The sequence below is a fragment of the Dipodomys ordii genome, unplaced genomic scaffold, assembly GCF_000151885.1.
Source record: "Dipodomys ordii isolate 6190 unplaced genomic scaffold, Dord_2.0 Scaffold94, whole genome shotgun sequence".
NCBI lineage: Eukaryota > Metazoa > Chordata > Mammalia > Rodentia > Heteromyidae > Dipodomys > Dipodomys ordii.
In genome coordinates this window covers 881497-892508 of record NW_012267310.1, presented here as the reverse complement: position 1 = coordinate 892508, position 11012 = coordinate 881497, and the positions used below count along the sequence as shown (strand labels likewise).

Sequence of the window (11012 nt, the reverse complement as noted above, 5' to 3'; positions counted from 1 at the left end):
TGTGTGTGTGTGTGTGTGTGTGTGTGTGTGTGTGTGTGTGTGTGTGTGTGTTTGTTGTTTTGGTGTGTGTGTGTGTGTGTGTGTGTGTGTGTGTGTTGGTACTGGTGCTTGAACTCTAGGCCTGGACACTTTCTTAGTATTTTTGCTCAGTGTTAGCATTCTACCACTTTAAGCCATACCTCCATTTCTGACTTTTTGCTGAGAGTAAACTTTCCTGCTTTGAATTACAATTCTTTGACCTCAGCCTCCTCTGTAGCTAGAATTATAGGCATGAGCCACCCCTCTAAGTTTAATTAGTGCCTTAGGTAGAGTTCTGATTTCATATGGCTTTAAGAAAGCATTTTCGTGTGTGTGTGTGTGTGTGTGTGTGTGTGTGTGTCTGTGTCTGTGTCTGTGTGTCTGTGTGTGTGTCCATTGCTGCCCTTTGATCTCTGGTCCTGGGCATTTTCCCCAAGCAGCTTTTGCTCAAGGCTAGCACTCTACCACATGAGCTACAGCACCACTTCCTGCTTTTTCTGTGATTAATTGAAGCTGGCTTCAATTAATTGGGCTGGCTTCAAACCATGATCCTCAGATCTCAGCCTTCTGAGTAACTAGGATTAAAGGCATGAGCTACCAAGCCATTTCCTTTTTAAAGAATAGAAGTAAAAGTGGAGCCATTTTCTTCTCTCTCTCTCTCCCTTTTTTCTCTCCCCCCTCCTCTCCCTTCTTCCCTCTCTTACTTTCACTCACTCGCTTACTTGGTTTTAGGGTGCTTGACTGCTATCCCTGAGCTTTTGTGCTTAACACTAGCACTCTACAAGTTGAGCTCCACTTCCAGCTTTTTGCTGGTTAATTGGAGATAAAAGTTTCACAACTTCATTGCTCAGGCTGACTTTCAACTGCAATCCTCAGCTCTTCACCTCCTGAGGTAGCTAGAATCATAGGTGTAAGCCACAGTGCCCAGCTATTTCTCCTCATTTATACCTCCTCTTAGGCTAAAGAGATGGCACTTCTTTTTCTGCTGTTTTTTTTTGGTGGGGGGCAAGTTTTCACAGCAGATCTTCTAGACATTAGTGTCCAGTAACAGGTGACAACTTGGCTCTTGTAAGGGAAGCTAGTGACTGATTTCCACTCAAGGATTAAGAGTGAAGCAGACCTTTTCCTCAGGTGCTATGATGGGTTTCTGGTTCATCTTTTCCATTTCTTTTCTCTCTGCTCTATGTTAAACTTTGAATTTTAACCTTTTTCTTTTTGCCGGGCTTGAACTCTGGGACTAGGTACTGTCCCTGAGCTTCTTTTGCTCAAAACACGTGCTCTACCACTAGAGCCACAGCAACACTTCTGGTTGTTTTAAGTAGTTTAGTAGAAATGAGTCTCATGGAGTTTCCTGCCCAAGCTGGCATTGAACCGTGATCCTCAGATCTCAGCCTCCTGAGTAACAAGGATCACAGACATGAGCCATGGTGCCTGGATTAACCTTTTTTTTTCTTTTATTTTTTTGCCAGTCCTGGAGCTTGAACTCAGGGCCCACACACTGTCTCTGAGCTTCTTTTGCTCAAGGCTAGCATTCTACCACTTGAGCCAGAGCACCACTTCCAGCTTTTTCTGTTAATGTGGTAGTGAGGAATGGAATCCAGGGCTTCATGAATGGTAGGCAAGTATCCATCATTAAACCACATTCCAAGCCCCTTAACCTTTTTTTTAAAGGAAATTTTATATAGGCTGAAAGCAGATCAGTGTCTGGGGTGAGCATGACCAGTTTTAGCTCCTTTGAACTCCATTTTGCCTCTTTTAGGTGATTTTGGTATTCCTTAACGCTTGCTTGACTGGCTACTTGAACCTGCAGTTTCTATATTCTCCTTGAACTTGCTTCATTTTCCTTTGCTTCAGATTGTCCAATTCCTGCTAAACACTGTATTCTTTTAGACTATATTGCCCACACAGCAAATAGAAATCAGACTTCAGGCGTTTGTCATAAGACATAGGAAGTATGTCCCAGAAGGAGTTAGTTTGCTCTGGGTCTTCAGTCTTTAGGCCTACACCTTTGGTATCATCTATGATGTAGCAGTTGTACTTAGAGTCCAGTGCAGTCACAGCCATATCTTCCTAATGCCTTTTGAGTACAATCTGAATGCTTTCAAAGTGGTCCCAGCACACTTTTTTTAAAAGAGGGCCAAAACAGGTCGGGCTCAGTGGCTCAAGCCTGTAACCTAGCTGTTTGGGGGTGGGGCTGGAGATTAGGAGGCCATGGTTTAAGGCCAGCCTAGGCAAAAAGAAATGTTCCAAGACTCAGTCTCAACTAGTTAGTGGGTGTTAGGACTCATGTCTTTATCCTAGCTACAGAGGGGTGGGGGGAATACAAGGGCTCAGTACAGTGTTGCATGCCTTACATCACAGTGACATGGGGAAACACAAGTAGGAGGAGACAGCCTGGGCATAAAGTGAGACCCTACCTTAAGAAAGCAAATGTATGGGGCTGGGAAGGTGGCTCAGTGGTAGAGCGCTTGCCTTGCATGCCTGAGGCCCTGGGTTCGATTCCTCAGCACCACATAAGCAAAAAGAAAAAAGCTAGAAGTGGTGCTGTGGCTCAAGTGGTAGAGCACTAGCCTTGAGCTGAAGAGCTGAGGGACAGCGCCCAGGCCCAGAGTTCAGGCCCCACGACCGGACCCCCCCCCAAAAAAAAGCAAATGTATAAAATGGAGGAGAAGCTCAAATGGTATAGAGCATCAGCTGTGAGAGAAAAAGCTGAGTGAGAGTGTGAAGCCCCAAGTTCAAGCCCAGGGAGCAGCACAAAGAAAGCAATACAAAAAGAGGTGTGGCTCAATGGAGGTGTGGCTCAAGTGGTAAAGCACTACCTAGAAAGCAGAAGGCTAAAAAATTAAAGCATAAACAACAGCAAAAAAATCACTTCTATTTCTCCAGTATCTAATAGTCTTTTTTCTTAGGTATATTCTTTGGAATACTGGTTTATGTATGTTTGTATTATAGCTCTTCCAATCTGACTATTATCAGTGCCTGCAAGCAAAGTCATAGCCAGACTTTTTATAGATTTGTGTTTGAACAAGTACATCACTAAATCAAGTACCCTACTATTAGCACACTGCTTAACAGTTGGGCTTCACTTCATTGACCTTTAGGAAAAAGAATGAGGCATTGCAGCTGTTCTATTTCTGCCAAGATCTGAACTAATCCATTTAAAACTAACTTAGCCTTTAAGTTATCTGAGCCGTATTTTGCTGCTTAGACCTCTCAGCTCACTTTTTGTGCTGGTCCTGGGGCTTGAACTCAGGGCCTAAGTTCTGAGCTTTTGTCTCTGAGCTTTTGTGCTCAAGGCTAGTGGTCTGCTACTTGAACCACAGCACTATTTCTGGTTTTTTTGATAGTTAATTAGAGATTAGTTAATTAGTTAATTAGAGTCTCATGGTCTTTCCTACCTGGGATGGCTTTTGAGATCTCAGCCTCCAGAGTAGCTAGGATTGCAGGTGTGAGCCACTGATGCCCAGCCTTCTAAGTTCACTTTTATCTCAATTTTATGCCCTAAATAAATGTTTCCTTTTTCTTAAATTAGGGGAACTTTTGGTCAAATGGGGTTACTAGGTATGAGGCAACATTTATATCTTTTTTTTTTTTTTGGTCTGTGATGGAGATCAAATCCAGGGCCTTGTACATGCTAAGCAAGCACTCTACAGTAGAGCTGTACCTCTCAAGCTTTTGGCAACAGAGGGAACTTTGAAAGTCTTGCCCTGGAGAGACATCCTTAGTCAGTACCATTTTGAAGATTTGCCATGTTAGGGAGATTATTCTTTTTGCAGTTATTAAACAACTACCTAGAATAACTAAGGATACATGATTGATTACTTGCTCTAGGTGCCCTAAAATTATATATAAATGTACTTATTCCCACTTACCTCAAAGTCCACCAGAATATATACATTGTTCTTGTCTGGACCCTATATTGAAATGTTCACTCATGACTTGAACATATTTTGTCGCTCATCTGCAGGATAATCTGGTTACTGTGCTATCATGCTATGTGCTTCCTGTCTAGAACACAAAACAACTTTAGGAAGTGGCAGGGGTAAATCCATGTACTCCTAATATATCTTTTCTGCTTACTAGATTAATAGTTGCTTCCCTAAAACTGTATTGGCTTCCAGCTGCCTACAAAGTAGTGAGATTCCTAGGCAGAGAGAAAAATATAGAAGTGAAATTATTCCTTATTCGTCACATGTTTGTCATGTTAATCTCATTTTGGTATCTCAGATCTCTTCTACTAGGTTTCTTTTTTCTTGGATTCTGTGCTTGATATGGAAGATGAGGTTGGGTGTTTATTATTACCTGGAACAAGGATTGTTATCTTTTTAACCACTGACATTCAGACATTTCTTCATCACATATCTTTTGCTTACCATAAAAAGGTTTTGGAAACACTTGAGGGTCTGAATATGCATCAGAATAAAAGAAAGAACTGTCAGCAATTGTGCTTTTGGTCAAGAAGTCTTAGAGTTCTTTAGTACCATAGGCTTTCTAGCAGTTCTCTTGTGCTCCTAAGTTTTGTGCCCACCACATCCCTTTTCATGGATAGAAAGCAGAGAGGAGAGGCCATAAAAATGAAGCAGAAAGGAAGTTAGAACCTGACATTTGTGACTTTCAGGAAAAGAGTCCTTGAAAGTCATTTAGCACAAAGATAGAATGGGACCACCAAACATTTCTATCAGATATGAGTGCCAGATATGAGTTCTGTAATCTCAGAACTCAGATGGCTGAGGCATCAGAATCATGAGTTTGAGGCTAGCTTGAAGAACAGAGTGAGTTCCAAGCCAGCCTGTGCTACATAATGGGACCCTGTCTCAAAAAGTAAGCATTTTTAACTGTGATATTTGCTGTTTTCCCTCTCCCCCAATCTTTCTGCCTCCTGTGTAGTTGGGATTACAAGCATGAGCCACCAGTGCCCGTGTGCTCTTCTCTTTTGTTGTTCTTCCTACTTTACATAAATGCCCTCCCCTCTTCCCAAGATTTGTTGTTGTCTTACATCCTTACTACTTTCCAGACTTCAGCTGTTCCACTGCCTCCCATGGTAGCTGTGAGCTTCCTTAGAAATGTGACAGTTAAGTGACAGAAGCCAGACACAAATGATAACCTATTGTGTGACTCCATTTATATGAAATCTCTTAAGACAAGAAAAGCCATAGTGACAGAAAGTTGATTAATGATTGCCAGGAACTAGGCGTATAGGAGAAGATTGGGCAGGAGCATGGGTTTTTAGTAGGTGTGGATAGAGTTCCTTTTTAAGAGTGAGAAAAATATTCTAAAATAGATGATCATGATCATTTATTGTACATCACTGTGAATATACTAGAAAGCCACAGAACTATAAACTTCAAATAATTGAATGGAATATGAACTATATTTCAGTAAAGCTGTTAAAAATACCAAACTTACGTTCCTAAACAATTGATCTCCCCTCATGGTCCATAACACTTTGAGGTTAGCCAAGCCAACCTAGAAACTTGTCCTACTAATGAATCCTCAAATCTTATTTCTGTCACTCACTCATTTCATTTCATTCATTTTAGTGACTGCATATTCCATGTTTAGATGCATTTTGTATTTCAGGGCTTTGCAAAACTTTTGGCTCACATACTCTAAAATTTTGTAAAATTATCTACCTTCTTGCATCTTTTTGGTTATCTTACTTTTAGGTCCACATTATAGTAAATGATATAATTTCTGGCATATTATGAATACTGGCAGCCTTATTTTTATTGGGGCCACATCTTGTAGGTACCATTACCTGTGTGTATACACTCAAATTCCAGTCTCCCAGAAGGAAAGTAGATAATCAGCATAGCACTCACCAATTAAGGGCAGGAACTTTCCTGAAATCTTAGTTTCTAGATGCTAGCCAAGGGTCAACCTTGTAATAAGTAGACCCTTTCAACAACAGTAAGCAGATCTTCTACTGTGTTTACTTTTTTCTGTACAACTATGTGTGCATGTATATATATATATATGCGTGTATGTGTATGTGTGTATATATACGTGTGTGTGTGTGTGTGTGTGTGTGTGTGTGTGTGTGTGGTGTTGCGTTGCTGGTTGTGAGGCTTGAGCTCAGGGCCTGGCTCTGTCCCTGAGCTTTTTTTTACTCAAGGCTAGTAGTGTTCTACCACTTTGAGCCACAGCACCACTTCTGGTTTTGGGGCAGTTAATTGGAGATAAGAGTTTCAGACTTTACTGCCCAGGATTGGCTTTGAACCTTCATCTTCAGATCTCAGCCTCCTGAGTAGCTAAGATTACAGGCATGAGCCACTGGCACTCCACTGTACAACTATATATATTTTTTTATTATGAAAATACCACACAGAGGGGTTACAATTAATATGAGCAAGGTAATGAGTACATTTCTTATCAAGCATTGTTGCCTCCTCCTTTGTTTCCCCTTCCCATCCCTTCCCATCTTACCCCCATCCCTCAGTACAACTATATATATATATATTTTTTTTTGTCGGTCGTGGGGCTTGAACTCTGGGCCTGGGCGCTGTCCCTCAGCTCTTCAGCTCAAGGCGAGCGCTCTACCACTTGAGCTACAGCGCCACTTCCGGTTTTCTGGTCGTTTATTGGAGATAGGAGTCTCACGGTCTCTCCTGCCCGGGCTGGCTTTGAACCGCGATCCTCAGATCTCAGCCTCCTGAGTAGCTAGGATTACAGGCGTGAGCCACCAGCGCCCGGCTTACAACTATATTTTTGAAGAGCTTGATTTCACAAGTGGTAAAGGGGGAGAAGAGAAGTACTATAGAAATCATTCTACATCATGCTAAGTATTTTCACATATTCTTCATGGAGGAAGTAGGCTGTAAGTTGAGACATGGAGGGGAGCTGGATAGCTTTAGCTAAAGTTAATGATCTGTGCTTGGCAATAGGCTATATAATTAGAAAGAAATAGAATGAAAATTAGACAAGGCTCCAAAATCTGGGGAAAATATTTAGGACTTCATATAGTAGCAGTAGTACCTCTTCTTACACTGAGGAGAAAGTGGTACTTTAGGATGCTCACTTGATTAACAAGAGGTAGGGCTGTGGGGGAAAGATGTGGTACAGGAAGACCAACATGAAACATTTGCAGGGACCCAAGTGTCAAGTTGTAAACATACATGAAGTTGGGCATTAGTGGCTTGCACCTGTAATCCTAGCTACTCAAGAGGCTGGATCTGAGGATTGCAGTTCAAAGCCAGCCAGGGCAGGAAAGTCCATGAGACTTATCTCCAATGAACCACCAGAAAACTGGAAGTGGCGCTGTGGCTCAAGTGGTAGAGCACTAATCTTGAGCTGAAGAGCTGAAGGACAGCACCCAGGCCCAGAGTTCAAGCCCCATGACTGACAAAAACAAATACATGAGAAGGGGCTTGTATATTTATTTTAACAAGTTTTGTAAAAAGATTTTCAAATCATTGAAAGGGTCAGGGACCAATCTGAGAGACAGTAGGTATTAAAGAAACTATGTCAAGCGTGGAAGTAGTTGATAATAATTGCATGTTTAAAATTTTTTACTGTTATTTTAAAAGTGACGCATGGAGGGCTTAGTTACATAAGTTAGCTAACAAGAACATTTCTTTTTGGACAATGTCATCCCTTTCCTCACTCTCTCCCAGTTTTCCATCCCTTCCCCACCCTAATTGCACATTTTTATAAACAAGGTATTTCCATTGAAATTTTCTTCAGAATTATTGTAGTTAGTATATCCTTGTAAAGTTAATAGTTAACAGATCTTTTGTTTGAAGACAAATTACATGATTTTTACAATGTGTAAAGAAATAGAATACAATGAAATCTACTTTGATTTATTTAAAGGAATGATGTTGACAAAACTATATATGCTTGTATTTATGAACATTTTATTAACCAAAATAGAAGAATAATAATTTCTATTACCACTGTTTTTGTTTGGAATTAAACATTTTCTTAGTAATGTAAGTGCCAAAAAAATAAATCAACTTTTAAATTTCTTTCAGTTTTAATAATGTAAGATCCTAGTAAAAGGTAAGGATACATGTATTATTGATTTATTTATTAATGTCCCCGAAAATTATGTCATTCTACCAGTTTTTATTTTATTAGTTGCATGGTCTTAAGTTCAGCTTGTGATTGGCAATTTAATATTTTGCTTAGTATCCAATAAAAAAGTCCACATTCATTACCCTTTAATCATAGTCTTCCTGTTCACGTAAATTCCTTTTCCTATATTTATTGAAACCTTACGTTTTTGTTTCATTAACCATCTAACAGCAACAAAGCTTCTAGTAGTTTTCTCTGCAGATATCCATCATTAGAACAGTCCAAATAGTTTTAGAATTGGAGAATCCTGTATAATGAAAGAGATAGAGTACCAGTTTCAGGTTGTGCTTGTACTGGAGAGACTAAGGTTTGAGTCTTCAGTTTATGCCAGGGTTGGCTCCACTGGAACTCACCCAAATAGCAGAAAGTCGTTTTCATCAATTTACTAATACCAGTGTTATCTAGTATTATATGTGGGGTTTTTTTGTCCTTATCCTTTGATATCTGCTTTGATGTGTTCTGTGTCACTTTGCTTCTTTGGGACCCCACATACCTTTGTGGGGATTTTGAGGTGCAAAAAGTACTATGTAAATTAAACTGTTTTCAAAATTACATTGTGAACTAACTCTAGCTTAGATGTCATAACTGACTATCTTTTTGAAGCCTGTATTTCTCTTGTTTTCTCTCTATAGGAATATACAGACGACACTGAAACGTAGTTTGGAATTACTACAAATGGAAACAACACTACTGAAGGATATTTGGAAGCATCTCTTTTTGTCAAGAGTTAGAATTGGCACTAAGGCACTAATACTGTAACTTTCTTGATAAAAATAACTATTTTTCAGTAGTGGAATGCTGCAACATTTTTACACTTAACGATTGCTTTTAAAATACAGTATTCAATTTAAAAGTTGTATTAACTACAGTTTCTTTGCAAAATGTCTCAATAGAATCACTTGAAGGGCATTATTTCTTGATGCATTTTTCTCCAAGCATGGTTTCACTGAGAAAAAGTTATATCTGGACATTTATATGTTGAAAGCTTTGGTTTGGAAATAAAACTATGAAAATCGTATGTATGTACATGAAAGAACTTTACAGTGGCCTTACAGTAGCAAATTTTATACCAGATTTTTTCTTTTTCTGATGACATTTTGGCTTATAACTTGAAGTTTTTCTTAAGTTTCTGAAGATCAAGGCCTATATAATTCATACATTTCATAATACAATATAAGAAGGCTAGAGAAACGGTGCTTCAACTTTTCCATCAGGTAGTTGTGAGTGCACTGAATTTTTGGTAATATGTTCGTTCAGTTTTTTCCACAACTATTTGCTCTTTTCCAGTTTCAAAATGCTATTGTGGAAAATATGTAAAGATTTTGTAATCTATATTCCATCTTATTTTTCCCTCAGGGCAAGCTTGTGCATATATTTTTAAAGGCTTTTAGAACATCTGACAAATGAAATGTCATATTTGAAAATTGTACTTTACTACTACAGCATTACACATTTTGCAAGCACATCTTACAGAGTGTTTATTTTCAGTTCAGTTGATATGTACTGCATACCTACTATGTGTAAAATAGAGTTGATGACATTTTAAATGCAGTTTTTAGGTCTGAGTACTTTGTTTCTTTATGTTTTTGGTGTTCTGCTTACCAGTACATATACATTCCCAAACCAATTTTTGTGAAATGTTTTATTTGTAATAAAATAAAATATTGTTGGTCTTCCTGCTTGAAGAAGTTGCTTGCCAATTTATCAGAACATTATTTTGGTTTTCTGAGCTTTTGTGCCCTAAGTAGGATCTGTCACTGTCTAACACTGTTAATTATGTAGGTAGAGCTTCTGAGTGGAAACAGAGAGGTTGGTTAAAACTTTTTTTCTAGGCTGGGCACTGGTGGCTCATGCCTGTAATCCTAGCTATTAAAATAGGAGGCTGAGATCTGAGGACCACATTTCAAAGTCAGCCTGAGCAGGAAAGCCCATGAGACTCTTATCTCCAATTAACCATCAGGAAACCAGAAGTGGTGTTGTGGTTCAAGTGGTAGAGCGCTTGCCTTGAACTGAAGAGTTCAGGGACAGCGCCCAGGCTCAGAGTTCAAGCCTCACAACCGACCAAAAAACAAAACAAAAACCTTTTTTCCTAACTTCTTATGAAGTATCATAGTTTTTACATTTATTGAAATGATGAGTCAGTCTGTCTTAAATGGGACAGTGATAAAGAGGGATAAGAGTACTTGACTCATTGCTAAATGGGTAATAAATTTAGGTAAATAGCCTTTCTTATATCATGTGCCATTTCTGTAAGGTTAGGTTTCCAAACATACTAACATTCTGCTTATAGTATGAAAGAATAATATTGCAACTTTATATTGTGTAGGTACTTAGAAAAGTTGTTTTAAATGTGAAGATAATTAACTCTGCTGTTGTTATATTCTAGAAGACTGTTATAAACCTTGAATATTTAACAATTTGATTGACAGCTCTGTTTCGCCAATATTGTATGCTAAAATTGAAGCAATGAAAAGGAGAACAAAGTACAGGCACCATACCTTTATGATGCAAACAACCTAATAGGGAAAATGGACATGGAATATATAAATGAAACGTGGTAAACAACATTGATTCTGTAGCTCTCTTTTCTTCCCTTCTTTTGTGTTGGTCCTGAGTCTTGAAGTCAGGGCCTGGGCTCCGTCCCTGAGTGTTTTTGCTCAAGACTAGTCTTTACCCCTTGACTCACAGCTCCACTATGCAGGTCAGTTGGAGACAAAGAGTCTTATGGAATTTACTGCCTCAGCTAGCTTTCAATCATGATCCTCAGGTCTCACCCCGCTGAGTAGCTAGGATTATAGACATGAGCCACTGGAGCCTGGCTATATCTCTGTTTTTACTTTTTCCACCCCTAGTACTGGGGATTGAACTCGGCCTTGAGCATTTGCTTAGCCTTTTCACTCAAGGCTGCCACTGTACCA

General features: G+C 39.2%; 1 protein-coding gene across 2 annotated transcripts in view; it reads left to right on the top strand.

The window, feature by feature from the left end:
* LOC105993313 (chromosome unknown open reading frame, human CXorf23) overlaps positions 1-9767 on the top strand; it is a 59286-nt gene extending 49519 nt beyond the window's left edge. For both annotated transcript variants that reach the window (XM_013026540.1, XM_013026541.1), the window contains exon 12: positions 8727-9767. In XM_013026540.1, coding sequence (XP_012881994.1) covers positions 8727-8753 — 27 coding nt within the window. In that variant the 3' untranslated portion in view covers positions 8754-9767. The remainder of the gene's footprint in view (positions 1-8726) is intronic.
* Positions 9768-11012: the final 1245 nt, after the last annotated feature.